This window comes from Lutjanus erythropterus, chromosome 12 (genome assembly GCF_056507025.1).
Source record: "Lutjanus erythropterus isolate fLutEry1 chromosome 12, fLutEry1.hap2, whole genome shotgun sequence".
In the NCBI taxonomy this organism is placed as follows: domain Eukaryota; kingdom Metazoa; phylum Chordata; class Actinopteri; order Lutjaniformes; family Lutjanidae; genus Lutjanus; species Lutjanus erythropterus.
This window is the reverse complement of record NC_139328.1, coordinates 5,490,779-5,507,281: the sequence shown is the minus strand read 5'-3', so window position 1 is coordinate 5,507,281 and position 16,503 is coordinate 5,490,779. Positions and strand designations below refer to the sequence as shown.

Genomic DNA, 16,503 nt, shown 5'->3' with positions numbered 1-16,503 from the left:
TGGTGGGTTTACATTGTAGTCACTTGAAAAGCCTGGTGCGTCGCTTTTAGCCGCTAACAGGTATCATGTGAATTTGTATGAGTCGCCGAGGGCCAGCGACTGCTACGCTGAGCCCTGTTAGCTAACGCGTCACATGCTCCATAGCCACAAAGCCAGTGGTTGTCCTGTGCACCCCCACCCCACCCTTACTCCAACATTATGTTGTGGTTGGAGGCTAAGACTGAGGGTTGCAGTTACACTTTAAGGGACAGCCAAATCTCTGCTACCAGCTCCCAGTATACGTTACTTAAGAAAGAAGGGCTCTTAGTATCTGGAACTTTGAAACAAGAACTGTTGATATTTTGGTTCATACTGTATGTTTGGCCACATGTCCTGCTGAGCACTAAATCTGTCCGCTTTTATAACCAAAATTGTTTTGCAAGATCCTTCCCTCTCTTTGGCCTCTCCACAGCCACAGAGATGTAACTCCCACATCAATGCTCTATTTAAAGTCCAAACCGGTGTGTGTCTCTTCAGCCTACTGTCAGCTTTTACACCCTTTTTGTTGTGATAGTATCGTATTTATCACTCTCCTTCCTGTTCACAGGCCACTACTGAGCAGAAGAAGCTGAGCCATGCTGGATCCAAGCCCTCCCTCTCCGAGAGCAGCGGCCGACTCCCTCAGATAGCCATGAACACCTGCAAGTACAATGGCGGAGTGGTGAGACCACTAGTGGGCAGCCTGGCGTCCTCGTCGCGCCGCAACCTCGCGGAGCTCGACTCGGAGACGCAGCCCTTGCAGACGCTGCACAGCTCTGGCCTGGAGGTGGTGGTGTCCAAGGGCAACGGCGGCGAAGACCCCAGCAAGGCGTCCAACGAGAGCTTGGTCAGGGAGGGCAGCGGGCGTGGCGGAGGCAGGGCGCCGCAGAAGAAGAACAGGGACATTGGCTACAAGCTCGGCCACCGGAGGGCGCTGTTTGAGAAGCGGAAGCGGCTCAGCGACTACGCACTCATCTTTGGGATGTTTGGGATTGTTGTCATGGTGACAGAGACGGAACTGTCATGGGGGGTTTACACTAAGGTAGGTTGTGCATGTGTGTGATGCATGAGTGGGAGCTCTGTGTGTTGTCACTGCTATTGTTAATTTTTGATTTGTGTGGGGTTGGCAGCTGTCAGATTTATGAAGAGTGATTATTAACACAGACACTGACATACTTTATCTAACAAAGGTGATGGGAATATTGCACAAATACAAATAAAAAGGAGTGTCATGTGATCTGTACTATGACTAACAGTCTTTTGATTGGATAAAATCTCATTTTTTGCCTTTTTTAAATGTTTTTATTCAGTAATTTCTTGACTACAGCCCTGCTTTTGTTGCTGTTTTTTTTCCTGAAATATCCATTTTTCATTATTGGCATCAGATCGGAGTTTAGCCAAAGGATTGGTTCCGCTACTGGCACCATTGTGAATGTCTGTCATTCTCTGTGAAGCCAGCATCAAAAATCACTACCTCGCAGCAGGAGAGGGAGATGGAGAGAGGGATAGCGGAGGAAAGGGGATGAAAAGATATATATAGAGAGATTTAGACAGAGAGAGATATATAAAGACAAGTAGAGATGAAGAGAAAGGTCAATAGGAATAAAAGATGGGAATGACTTTCCGGATGCTTTAAACTGCCGGACGGCATCTTTTACTTTCAGCAGATCACAGATGAGACGACGCAGCACGCGTCAGGAACAAGTGGTACTCTTGAGCAAAGGCACCAGCGAGGCAGTTTGGTTTCAGGGTCGTGGTGACCAGGTCACCACCCTGTGACCTGTTACTGTCCTTCTGTATCAGTCAATCAGATCTGCTGCGTCAGGGTATTTTGGGAAGAATATCATTCACTCAGTTCAGTCGGTTCGCTCAGAGCATCCTCTACCACTTTATTTACAGAGCTGTTTACTTGGGAGCTGACATTGCAGTACACTGCAGCATATAATAGGTCACTGAGTCTTTCATCTCTGGAAATAAGACCACCTCTTTAACAATACAATCTGTAAAACTGAACAGGTGGTTTTGCATGTATAAGCCCATTAACTACAAACTGTGATAATCAAAGCATTTAACCCCCTAAGAGGAACATCACAGACGTTTAGCACATTCAGCATTAATTTCATTCATCTGGCAATCTGACAAATGTAAATCCACTATTTACTCTTGTTTTAGTTGGTTTTGGTCCTCACCAGGTGGGTCATTTGCTTGTTATACACTATATTCACAGGCTAGTTGCTAACTTTGTCTGTTTGCTGGCTAGTTCATAACTTTGTTCACTGGCTAGTTGCTTACTTTGTCTGTTCATTGACTAGTTACCAAATTTGACCTTTTACGGGCTAGTTGCTAACTTAATCTGCTCTCTGGCTAGTTGCTAGCTTTGTCTGTTCATTGGGTACTTGAGTAACTTTGAATTTTCACTGGCTAGCTGCTACCTTTGTTCACTGGCTGGTCACTAATTTTGACTTTTCACTAGGTAGTCGCTAGCTTTGACTTTTGACTAACTAGTTGCTCATTTTGACTTTTTATTCTTTACTAGTTGCTGACTTTGTTCACTGGCTAGTTTCTTAGTTTGTCTATTCATTGGTTAAATACTAAACTTGACTTTTTGTGGGATAGTTGCTAACTTCATCTGTTCACTGGCTGCTTGCTAACTTTGTGCCTCTGCTGTTTGGTGCTGGATAGTTAGCATGCAGAGGATTTCTCTGTGCTTTTCACAGAAAACAGCTAGTCTACCTGTTGTGGCTTGAAACTATGTTGATGAAACTGACCCTAAATGACACCGTTGGGTGACAATCCACTGTGGGTCACTACAGTTGACAAGTTATTGTGCAGCTTTAACATGATTGCAGACTACAATTAAAACAAGCATTTATTTCCTACCTTTCAGGCAGCCATTGGTTTCTGTTTGTTTCACCATGTGAATTTGCAGAGTCCTGAAACCTGCCTGTTTTTAAGGCTGCAAGAACTGGGACAAGTTGTTTTATATAGTCTTGAGAGACAATTGGAGATTGATTGTCTGGGGATCTCTAAATGCAATGTAGTTGCTTGAATGGTGGTGAGAACGTCTGCTAACAAACCTATGCCCCTTACAGTTTTTCAAGGGCATGCCTTATCACAGAAGATGCTCTGCCCCTCTTCTCCTCAGTAAGCACACAATGTCACCACCCTGATATGAAGGGCTGCCCTAAAGACTTTGGATCAGTTCTGAAATTGAGTTTTTTTTCTTCCAATAATTTCCACACAGTTTAAGCAATAAAAGCTGGGAGATTGTCCTTAGTCTCTACTGAGCGAGGTGTTGAGAGACTGACTTGTTAGTCTATGTTTTATAATACAGAGGTAGTCGCTACTACATCAGTGGGTGGTGGTAGTGCTAATTCTTTGTTTGCAAACCACCAAAGAACAAGAGAGCGCCAGTGTCTTTTCACACATCGTAGCTTCCCACTGTAGCAAAAAGGTTCTTCCAGCACTTCCTATTTTGATTATATAAAGTGCTTTAAAGTTAGAGCTGCGTTATTGTCACAAAGTGCTGTAGCTGTGAGAAGGGACTGTTTTATAAATCTCAAATGTAGTTTGGCATAGAAAAGCTGTTGGTGTGTTTAAAAAATGATCAGCATTACAGGGATAGTTTGGATTATTTGAAGTGGGGTTGTATGAGGTTCTTACTGATAGTCAGTCTTTTAGCTGCAGCAGATGGAGATCAGCACGCCCCAGTTGAAAGAAGCTGCAAAATTTTAGCTGCTTAAAAAAAAGGTGCACCCCCAAAAAATCAACAGCATCACAAATATAGGCTAAATTTGGTAAATTTTCACTGCTTTACCTTTCCATTAGACAGCCTTTTCTGATGGGAAACCAACAATGTAAAAGTCAAATATCATTATCTATAGAAAATGGAAGTTGCTAGTGTTTGCTTAGCATAGTCTGGATTCAACAAAGTCACACAATAACACAAACTAGCTCACCGATTCAGGCAGTAATAGACCAGCAACTCCTGTGCTCTGCAAGGTAAAATTACTGATTTTGCCAGTGGAGTCTGGTTGGTTTTGAAGGAGCAATATTTAGCTTAGGTTTGGTTTCGGTGTTGTAAAAACTTAGTTCAAATTCACTGAAGTCTTCATGATTTGTTGCTGACTCTGTCCACAGCAGTTCATTGTTTAGCTTCCCTGCTGATGCATTTCTCTGCTTCTCCAAAGCGATACCTCAAACAACCCCAGTTCAAATAATCCGTACTACCCCTTTAACAGCAAGTAGATGTGTAGGAAATGGGCTAAAACATACAAAACCACAGGTATTCCTTTTACGAGGGGTAGATTGTTTTTCCAGTTGTGTCTGTCAGGTCTTATAGAATGTGTTTTTGATTACACGTGTGAGTGTGTGTCTGTACGATATAGTAAGTCGGCGTGGTAATCTATAGGATGATTTATGGGGTTTTAAGAAAGTCAATAGGTTTGTCTGTGACTGTTACTGAGTGGGGTTCAGTCCATTCATCAAGCTGACCTCAGCTGAAATGGAAATGACCTCCCATCTCTGAGCGGCGCAGCAGCACCCCCCTCCCCGCCCCTCCCACACCAGACAGGTAGCATGTGCCGCGGATGGTCCATTTTCCATCTTGTGTCACATCACACGGCAGACACTTGAGGCTCAGCCAAGGTTTTCTGAGCCCTGGAGGAGGGAGACACGTTAAGAGGCAGCGAGCACTGGGGACTGAAAAATCCTTGAACCTCTGGCAGGTGGATTAATTGGTTTACTCAATGTTATTTCACCGGGGACTTCTCAAAACAATTTCAGACATTAGAATGTCTTGAGAACATGTCGCCGACCTGAGGGGCAAAGCAATCTAGTTGATAGCTAAAAATACATTCTGTAATATGGACCACCGAAGGACGGAGTAATATTGAGCAGCTCTCACTGTCATCACGCTGATGATTATGAACGATATTTCCACTTGTTGTTTTTGTCATTTGTTTGTCGGTGTCGTTATTATAATAACAACCCTAGGATCATTAGCCTGCTGCAGAGCGGCATTTTTACACCATGGCTGTTAAATTGATTTATCAAATGGCATTTTACCAACATAGAGGGGGGGGGGACTTGAGTAGCACAGGTTCTCATTTCCCAGATCTATGGTCCCCATGTACTCACACACACACACACACACACACACACACACACACACACACACACACACACACACACACACACACACACACACACACACAGCACTGCAGCATTGCATCCAGCTGGCCTATTTATCACCAACGATGCTCGCTGTGGTGGCCCCCCTGCTAATGCTAGCCTTGCCTTTTCTGCACCCACCATTAAATGGAAAGTCCCCCTGTTAGTGCTGGGCTTTGATTAATTGGTAGTTTAGATGGCGGGGAACAGCGCCCATAGATAATATCAGGCTGCACCTACACCTGCAGCTGCATTGTTTAGCAACATCCTGACGGCGCCGTTTGTGTGTAAAAGCCCATTATCTGCTCTCACTTAGACTTTTAAGCTAATAAGTACTGTGTGTGCATGCATGTGTGTGTGTTTGTGTGCCTCTGAGGGTATATAGGCTGTGTGTGTGCACATTCAGACATTCACAGAGTCTTCACTTGAATTCTACCTGTTTTTCTCAACTACCTCATTTCACCTTGTTGCTAAGCAGTAACATACCACTCAGAAATCATTGGCTGTGTAGTGATTAAGTCACTCTTGCTATCAAAGCTAAATATAGACACTGAAAATATGTAAGATGCACGTTTACAATAAATAGAAGGTACAGGTTATCTTGTCATCCCCATATATTAGATGATATTGTGTGCTATAATAAAAATGTGTTAATTAAGTTAACATGGCTATTTCTAATATCCTTTTTTTTCCTGTCTTTTTCTCTCACCACAGGAATCTTCATACTCATTTGCACTGAAATGCCTTATCAGCCTTTCCACTGTTATATTGCTTGGTCTTATAATAATGTACCATGCCCGGGAAATCCAGGTGAGTCTACCACAGTAAAAATAACATAATTTTATGCATTTTAACAACAGATTTGGGTATAAGTGTTGTTAGGATGATGACGATAATGACGGTTCCTAAAAAAGGATTTCTGATTTGGTAACTGACACTTCCTAAGTCCCGCCCCTTTTGCTCTGAGCTCCAGTAACAGCTTAGCAAGCTCGGTAGCTTGGTTGTAACCTGTACTGTGCTATGTGCTAAGCTAGTCCATGTTGTAAAGAAAAACAAACTCTGAAAATGGTTAAACAGTGTTGCTGTAAAAGCAACATATAGCCTAGCCACATCTTAGGTTCGCTAATGTTAAGAAAACACTTGCTAACTAGCTAGCTAATGACTGGCGTAGAACTACAGGCTTATATTAGCTATAAGATGTAACTAGCATGCTAACAATGCTGGAGTTTTTTTTTTCACAAAATACACAAGTATGGCTGTGATCATTAAAGGTAGAATATGCAGGATTTGTCGGTTGCCGTTTGGAAACGCACCAGAAAGATAGTTGACTGTTGAGCCTCATTCCCATAAAAAATTAATAATAATATGATAACGAGAAAATAAGAATATGCAGGTCGAGCTGGGTATCGTTATCTTAGCTTTGATACCACTTTCTGAATGATACCATTTTCAATACCAATCTTATAAACTCCTTTTTTAAGAAAAAGAAAATAGCATGACACATTGTGATATAAACACTCTACACTATCTCTACAGATACAGCTACCACCACGTACTAGTGGACTATAAGTGATGACTGAATGGGATTATTTTTTTGAGCTTGTACACTGTTTCCTGCATAGTACACCTTTAAGTAGTCATTATCAATAAATATAATGCAAAAACACAATACATCTGTAGACCAAATTTCTGATAATATGTGAGGTTTTCTTTGCAGCATTTAACTGCATCACAGTTTATGTTTTTGTCGCTCTGTTTGATTTAAAGTTACACTAAGTTACATCTCATACTCAGTATATTCTTTATCAGCTTTGCATCAAACTTATTACATTTAAATTAAATTGAATATCCAAATCCTGGATGCTACATTTTATGACTACAGCATTACACCAAATGGAACATTTGTAGATTTCTTCCCCTTCATTTTATTTTATTAACTTTTTACTCATACTCATTTTACTAATTTGTCATGACTTCTTCAGATCTTGATTAGAATTTCAAATAAAAACTGTGGGTTTGATCTGAATAATAATAACACTTTGAATGTGTCGGGGGGCTCAGGAGGATGAAGGATTTGGGGAAAATGCTGAAACAGCCAAAATCTTGAACACAACACCAAACTAGAAGTGATATATGGGAGAAAAAGCTACAAAAAGTCTGTCTGTTTTTCTTTTCAGCTGTTTATGGTCGACAATGGTGCGGACGATTGGAGGATAGCCATGACGTATGAGCGGATCTTCTTCATCGTGCTGGAGCTGCTGGTGTGTGCCATCCATCCCATCCCGGGCCAGTACGTCTTCACCTGGACGGCGCGGCTGGCCTTTACCTACACGCCGTCGGTGGCCGACGCCGACGTGGACATCATCCTCTCCATCCCCATGTTCCTGAGACTCTACCTGATAGGCAGGGTCATGTTGCTCCACAGCAAGCTGTTCACGGACGCTTCGTCTCGCAGCATCGGCGCCCTCAACAAGATTAACTTCAACACACGCTTTGTCATGAAGACCCTCATGACCATCTGTCCGGGGACTGTTCTGCTGGTGTTCAGTATATCCTCCTGGATCATTGCTGCATGGACTGTGCGCGTCTGTGAGAGGTAAACACAGGGTTGTGAATAATGGATGTTGCTGAAAAACAAAATGGCTGGTGCACAATCACGCGTTGCGGATTACTAGACACCTTTCTTCCTTCACTCTCTTCGTGTCTGTTTTGTCCCGAGCTTGTTTTCAGTCGCTCATCTGCACTGGTCCACAGAGATGTGTGGAATCATCAGGATAGGTTACATATAAATGCTGTACACACATGTGCAGGAAGGCATACACTGATACGCCAACATACTACTCCACTACACCCCGATCTACGTTTCATTGGCTCAGCAATCGCTCCACGACTCCCCACCCCTTGTTTTTATTGCTATTTTAGACGGCTTGTCCATAATTCATGAGTGTCTAATTGTTTGTTTGCTGAATGGTTTGTTTTGGTAATGCAGAGCAGCCCCCAGGATCCCCTAACCCGTTTTCTCCCCAAAACTGCGCATCGGGCTTCGTCTCAAGGGGGCAGCAACGATTCTCACTGAAAATGGAAGAGGCAGGGAGAAATGAAAAGCTTTTTTTTTTTTTCCTTTCTCGTTTTGCATTTGCATAGGGAAATGAGACGTTAATGCCAGCTTTGATGTTTCAAAGTCATTTTTGCGTAGTTGGAGTGGAAGGGGGACTTGAGCAGAGTGGGTGGGAGAGTGGTAGATCCATAGCAGCAGTTCTTGTCAGACCCAGGATGATGCTGTACACGTGCTGCACTGTAAAAGCCAAGAATCGGCTCAGCCAGGCCCTGATTACAGACGCTCAGTGTCCTCCTGCAGCTCACCTCGCCTGCTTTTACTAGAGAACCTCCCCTCCCCTCCTCTACCTCCCCTCTTAACTGCCTCCCCCAGCCCGTGTTAACACCTGACACTAACCCCCCCCCCCTTTCCTCGCACGCCCAACCCTGGATCTTCGGGGACCTTCAGCACCTCCAACAGGTGGTTGGTGGGTTTTAACCTCGCAGGGTGAACCAGCAATGAAAAGAGCAGCTGACCTTTGACATCAGCAGCTCCTCTGGAACACAGAGGAAGGACACCTCAGCTTAATGTTGGCACATGTTCAAAATGACACACTGTCCAGTTTGTTTACTATTAGTAAGGCTCATATACACGATAGATTATATCTGGAAATTTCATGGCTACTGATACACACTCATTCACTGTCTCTTTCTCTTATTCCCTGTCTTAAAGATAAACAGAAAAGAAGAAAACACTCATTTGTTTTCTTACAGTGAGAGTAATACATAACATGTATATGGAACCAGCAGCCGGCTAGCTTAGCTTAGCACAAAGACATGAAACAAGGGAAACCAGCTGCCAGGTAATGATTGATCAACCTCAGTTAACTTTCTCCTTTCTTGTTTCCTGTATGCAGTATCTTTTTTTTCCCAGGATGGCAACGGGCCACCCTACTCTGCCTCTGATTGGCTTACCCTGATATTCTTATCATACCTGATAACATTCAGGATTCCTAAACCTACGCAACTCAAGGGACCTAAACCAAAAAAGGCAAAGGAGTACTCGCCAATCCGAGTCACAGTTGGGTAGGTCATGACATTGCTCTCTTGGGAACAAAAAAAAAACAAACAAAAACATTTGCTTCCTTTACTTATGGCGCATTCAGTTTACCTCAGAGGACGGAAGTCGGAGCTGGGAATGATGTCACACCTGAGTTGACTGCGTACTAGTACAACAAGTCAGAAAAAAAACAAAAACAAAAATGTCGTGCTTGATAACCACACATTTGTAGTATTTTATGTGTACAAACACCATAGCAACATGCCCACCTACAGAACCTGGACAGTACTGTGTGTGTATGACTGATTTAATGAGACACAAAAGACAAAAATGCTAATAAACAGCTTTCACTACTGATCAACCATGCTGGATTTCGAGGTTGGCGTTGGTGAGGTTCCTCTGGCTGTCCAAGCTGGAAATCCCACTTAAGGGGGGTGTTCCAGTTGAAATTTCCAGTGCGGAAATTGCGACTTCCCAGTTCACATGGCTTGTCTATGTTGAAAGAAAACCAAATTTTGAAGATGGCTGAAAGATGGTGCTGTAAAACCAATATATATTATAAAAATGTTATCTAAACAGTTAATCTACAGCTAGACTTTTGGTAACATTAGCTAATGCTAGCTAGCCAATTAGCCACCTAGGTTATTGCCTACCTAGTTAGTTAGCATTTTGCTAACATGAGCTAACTTAATATCTGACTACATGTCACATTTACAGGAATGGAGAAAGTTGACCGATGTACCAATCATGTTCACCTGTTACGAGACAAAGGGGGCAAAATACAACAACAATGACAAGATACAGCATTGTGTTAATTAGGGAGTTTAAGAGGCTCGCTGTTTCCAGTCTTTTCCAGTCTAAACTAAGCTAGCTGGCTGTTGGTTCTAGCAACGGTACAGAGATGAGAGTGGTATCGATCATCTCGTCTAAGTCGCTGAAGAAAACAAATAAGCGGATTTCCCAAAATGTCACACTTTTCATTTAAATTTAACAATGAAGATCTTGGCTAAACATTGAGATTACTGTTATAAATGGGACTCTAGTCTTTCCTAAGACAGGAATTCCATATAAATTAACAGTAGAGAAAACTATGAGAATGCACACCTGACACTGCACATCGCTAATCCTACAGTTTGCTGGGGTTAATTTGGAAATCTGGATTTAAATAGATGATTAGATGAGAAGCACAGAATCTCTGACAGTCTTGGTTTCTTCACACACATGGTGTGACACCACGAGCAGTGCATGCTGATAGTCCTTTGGTTTCAGTTTCAGATTAACATGTGTGTTCAGATGGGTGGATTTGTGTACGTTTGTCTACGTGTGTTTGGGTGCAGGCATGCACATGTAGGTGTGTGTGTGCGTGCATGTGAGTGTGTGTTTGTATAATGTTTTGTTGTACTTTCTATTTCCCCACTATGCTGCTCCATAGGGATACCATGTGAGTCCTCGTTCTCTAGCCGTGGAAAAAAAAACTACTTATCATTTCTGCACCGAGCTGGCGCCACTGCTGCCCTGAGAGGGGTTGGAGGGTGGGGTGGTAGTGGGGAGAAGGGGCAGCCCCTCTAAAAACAATTGATCGATGATCCTTTCCAAACTCAGTATGGCAAAGGAGGATTTAGGGAGGCCCTCTAGTTGGCATGAAAGTGGCACCATCCTTCTGCTAAGAAAACAGGCTTTTAGTGGCTGTAGGAGCACAGCAGAGACCAACGGTGTGAGCAGCACTTTGAAGCAAGCGTCTCTTTGCTAACTCTTGTGTGTTAGGCCAGTAGGGGCTGGAGGAGAAGGAGGAGGTGGAGGAGGAGGAGGAGGAGGAGGAAATTTGTGCTAAAATGGAGCAGCTCCTTCAAGTCACCTTCACGAATGTGCCAGAGGGCAATTTGTCTTTTCTCATTTTTTCTCTCCCTCTCCTTATGCAATTGTTATAGATCCATATTGCACAAAAAGTCTTTTTAGCAGCAACTCCCAAAGATTTGTCGAGGAGCAAAAGCCTTTCTGTTCTTTGTCTTCACACATTACCATCCCATTATGTGTCTCCCTTCACAAAATTAATTGAACAGTGTTGTAAATGGTTTTCCACAGACTTTTGTTGCTTCTGCCCCAAAGATTTTGCGCTAGAGGTGAAGACAGTTTGTCTCTTGTAGCCAAAAGAAGATCTGGGTATGCAAGGAGAGAACAAATGTCAAATCATTTTCTGTACTAGGTATTTTGGTCCTGGGTGTGTCTTAGATTATATCTAGCACAGAACAATTTTGATGGTCAACTATATGTTACTGTTTTTGTTAATTTTTGTAAAAACTTTTTACAAAATTACCACTAAAAATAAGCAACTGACCCTTTCCCCATTGCCTGTAGACAAGTTTGTCTTTCTGGTATTTTTTTATGATGTGCACTGGAAAGCTGAGACTCAACTCGTGTGTGTGTGTGCGGGAGAGCAGAGAATGTGTTCAGCCCCTAGTTCTTTTGTAGCTTCTAACTGAAACTCTGTGGTTTTAAGTTTAGTTTGTCTTTGCGCGTCGTTGTTTGTACTTTCAGGTGTCTGCTTCATTTTACTGTTCCATGTTTGTTCTCAGCTGGATAGGAGTCAGCTGATGAAAACCCAACACTTCCTGGTTTTGCTGCTTCATAATAAAAGGTCGTAGGTAACAAAATAACAGGGGACTTTTATTGTGAAGAAAGACAACTACAGAGTCATTTGACCTGGGAGTGAATGCCGATTGTACGCTATCCATTGTGGGGTTTTTTGTCCAGTGTAAAAGAGTTTTATTACTGGTGTTACACAGTTTAAAGCTAATGTAGGCAGAGAAATGAGGGCATTGCTTTCCATTGTTCTTAAATCGAGACACTCTGGAAGGTGGGGTATGATCTGTGCTGAACGCAGTGTCTCCAGTTTTTTTGTTTACACCGTGAACTGAATGTCCTCACCCCCTTCGTCCCTTCTTCTGGTAAACATCGAAACAGCATGTCAGTTTTCATGTTTACTTACCAATCCCATCATTTCAAGTAAAAAAAAAAAAAAAAAAAAGTGGAACAAAAAGAGGCGCTTGTTTCCCAAAGTGCTGTGTGTGACTTTTCTGTTAAATGCGCCGTTACACTGTCACATTGACCACGCTCCTGAGCCAATCAAAGGGCAGTACGGTGTGAGATTGGACGAGCACGGAGTCTACCTGGAAAATGCCTAGATGGGGGGAATGAAAGACACACAACCAGGAGGGACAGAGAGGGATGGAGGGGTGAAGACAGGGAGGCATTTTTCCCCCAGGATGGTGAAGTCAAGGTATGAATATTTAATGAGCATGAATTGTTGTCCATCCAATCATTGTGAACAAATGTTTTTGATGTCAAACCCCTTGACAACCGTGCAAGGAAGTGACCGGTATTTGCACATCAATCACAAAGAGATGAACTGGTAGATATATGGTTAAGACTGAGCCTAACTGAACCTAAGATGGTTTAGTTATCTTCTCTGGTGACTGTCTTTTCAAAAGTGATAAGGAAAAATATTAGCAATTCCATATTCACTTGACTGGCATGCATGAAATGTCAGATGGCACTGTGGAAAAGATAACAGTTTTAATTTTCATAATTAATTTAAATCAGTGGAAGAGGAGGTATTCAGATTCTTTACTTAAAGCTACTACAAGAACTTTCATATGTTGTTGACTTTGGAGGCCCATATGGACTAAAGTGGTAGCGTTTGCACTGTAAACCCACAAAATATATAATAATTATTATTATAATAATCCTGCTTCTTTTTTAACAGGCTCACATACTACTCAATATAACTTTGTCTGGGGAAGATTTCATGGAAAATCTGTCTGGTGGCACCCATTAAAAGCAGCTGCAGAGAAATAGCCAATCACCTTGCAGATGTCTTGTTTACTTATGTAGGTCACATAGAGGCATCAGTATAAAATTGTTTCACAACCAGTTAAAAACTCATTGTAGTAGCTTTAAATAAAAGTACTAATACTGCACTGTGAAAATAATCCACCAGACTACAAGTAAAAGTCCTGCACTGAAAATGTTACTTGAGTAAAAGTATGTTAGTATAATCAGGAAAATGTTACGAAAGTATTCAAAGTAAAAGTACTCAATGTAGAAAAATGTCCCCTGGGACTGTTTTACTGTGATCTCATTAGATTATTCTGACTCATAATGTCAAAGCAGGATATTACTGTTGTAGCTGGTTGACTCATTTTGAGCTACTTTTTATAGGACTGCAACACTGAAAACAAGTCGAGACAACTCAGACTTTCAAAGACGCTTCCTGTAATAGGTGTTTGGATTTTTTTTCTTATAAGTTTTGAAATGAACTTTAAAAAGTTCTGCCTGCCTTTAACTTTTAGTTGAGATAATTTACTTTTCTTCTTTGGATAAACTTAAATCTTTGAGTATTGAAGCTCAAAAATTGTTCACAGTGAACTGTTAACCTTATTTGTCAAAATTTAGATAAGTGAAACTCAAATGGTTTTAGTTGAAAATATTAAAATAGTAACCATTATTCACTTTTACTTCATTGAGTTTTCTCAGTTACTTTCTAAATAAATCTATTGAAAAAAGTTGCCTTAAAGAAAGTTTTCTCAACTTTTTTTTTCCTTTTTACAGTAAACTGATGAACATTATGAAAAATCTGCTGATTATTTTCTCCATTAGTTGATTGATTGTTTAGACAGACCGACCCCCAAAATCACCAGTGACTGTGGGGTCTTTCCCATTACTGGGTCGCGCATCATGTCGTACATATAAATGATAATAAGCACTGCTTTAACTATGAATAATAAGCTTGTTGAGCATGAATTTGACACTCTTCTTTGGTGGTCTGACGTCAGAAACGCCTGTTTGCTATGATTGGAAAAGCAACGATTCACACTCATTTAAAATTCACAACTTGACTTTGCCATCCTGGAAAAAAATATCAGTGGAGGGAGGGCGGATGCTAATGTTACAGTAGATGGATTTAATGCTGGTCACTGACCCTCCTCTCCCGTCTTTCTTGATACAGTCCATCTTCAGAGCTAACCTACCTCGACTAAGCTCCTTAACTAAGCTCTTTTGGCTTCTCCCTCGCTACCATAAGGCTCCCTCCCTCTCGTACTCCTCACTGATCCTCTGCAGATCTCCTACTGTACCCATCTAACGTGGCATGCTTTGCAGTTTCTCCTCATCTCTCCCCACTACTGATTCCCCGTCCCAGTGCCTTCCCTTATCCATAACAAGCAGGCCTAATCTCTCAGTTACACACTTGCATGCATGCCTTGCCTGCCTCCCTGGTTCCTTCGCTCCTTTTTCCCTTTAACTGTTATCTAATTCTCTCTTCCTCTCCTGTTCTCTAACTCTGTTATCTGAAACAAAACGCTCTATTTCGAGGCGATGTGAGACTGCTGTTTCTCACCTCGCTTTCTCTGCCGAGGACCCGTAGGCTACGTAGAAGACAAGCTCCTCAGAAAGTTTAGCTGACTTTCCCTCCTCAGAGCGCAGCGCCGGATTATCAGTCTTGGGTTACTAGTCGGCTACACCCACACCCAAGGTTCTGACATGCAGGTTGTGTCATCGCTTAACCACAAGATACAAACAGCGGCAGCCAAGAACAGGCTGTCCGAATGTCTAACCAGAGAAACGCACACCAGTGCAACCTGAACTTTCTCACACCAACCACAGGTTTGCATTAAATATTCAGGCAGATTTTTACAACTTTACAGTTTGCACAAACACACTGATCCATCACTGACATGAATTTAACAAGGATGCTTTTCTTTTAGTTTGTTATTATTAAAATAAACTGGGTGGCAACAGAAAATACCTCCTTATTCTCTTGGATAAATGGATGATGACAACTTTGAAATGAATCTATTATTTCAAAACATTTCTGGCATGAATCTGCCAGACCTCAACATTGAAAGCACTGATCCAACGTTCAGAGGTGGAAAAAGTTCAAACATGATTTACTCAAGTAGAAGTACTCATACTTGAGTAAAAAAATAAAAATAAAAGACTCTGGTAAAAGTAGAAGTACTGATTCAACTTCTTTACTCAAGTAAAAGTGAAAAAGTAAAAGGTCTGAAACTCAACTAATCTATTCTTATAAAGTTGACATAAATATACAAGTTTTATTTATTCTAGTTATTTCTAGTATTTACTTTCAGTACACATGAAGTTGAATGAAAGAACTGTACAGAGTTTCTAAAGAAAGCATATCAGCAGACTTCCCAGCATGCTTTGTGTGAGTTTTAACTCTCCTGAGACCCTTATTTTTTTTATAATTTAAAGAAAACATATTATGAAAGATAAGTCATAGTCGCTTGTTTTCAGAATCATGAAAACTCTGCAAACATGTTTTCTGAAGCACAACTGAATTAATATCAAGTTTGTTTGACTGGAAAAAAAAAATATTTGCTTTGAATCATTACAAAATGACCTCAACTTGCCTTTTCAAATTCAGTCAATTTAATTTTTTTAAGCCGCAGTCTGGAGACTAACTTTTTAAAGTGAAATACTTTATTTTTCCAGCAAGTTTCTGTGCAAAACTAACTGAAGCTCACCTTTTCTCCGTGGTCTATTCTCCCTCTTGTCTGTGTGATATGCACTGATATCCCATCATAATTCCCCACAAATGCATTAAAACTAAAGTAATGAGCCTGTTGTGAAAATGAAAGGAGTAGAAAGAACAGATGTTTATGTTAAAATGTAGGGAGTAATAGTAAAAGGTTGTCAGAAAAATAAATACTTTAGTAAAGTGTAGATACCTGAAAAGTCTACTTAAGTACAGTAATAAAGGTTTTGTGTTTTACTTCCTGCCTCTGCCAGTGTTGGATCAATGTCCCTAACAATGAACCCCAAGGATCACACCATGAACCGTCTGCATATTGTAGTTTGCTTTGCATTTCCAGTTTAAGTGTCTAATGCAGCTTTCTCCTAATCTGAATCATTCACCACATTATCTTTAAAATGAGCATCTCTTCCACAAAGACGGATGGATTTTATGCAAATTGTTGCGACCTCAAGGACAGGTGGATTCTCTATGGTTTGATGACTTGATCTGATAATTTGTTTTTAAACTATGCATGCTCTGCAGGCGTAGTATTGATCGCAGCCTACGGCAAAGTCATATACAAAGCCTGCAAAGCATATTTACATAACAAAGAATGCGGAAGTTATAATCGCCCAAGATATGATCTGCACTGAAGATCATGAGCCGAACCTGTGCTGTTTTTCGC

General features: G+C 41.4%; 1 protein-coding gene across 1 annotated transcript in view; it reads left to right on the top strand.

Moving 5' to 3' along the window:
- kcnn1a (potassium intermediate/small conductance calcium-activated channel, subfamily N, member 1a) overlaps positions 1–16,503 on the top strand; it is a 73,286-nt gene that overhangs the window by 35,567 nt on the left and 21,216 nt on the right. Inside the window, exons 2-4 of the mRNA XM_084732592.1 lie at positions 587–1,060; positions 5,905–6,000; positions 7,368–7,786. Of these exons, the coding sequence (XP_084588718.1) occupies positions 587–1,060; positions 5,905–6,000; positions 7,368–7,786 (989 nt within the window). The remainder of the gene's footprint in view (positions 1–586; positions 1,061–5,904; positions 6,001–7,367; positions 7,787–16,503) is intronic.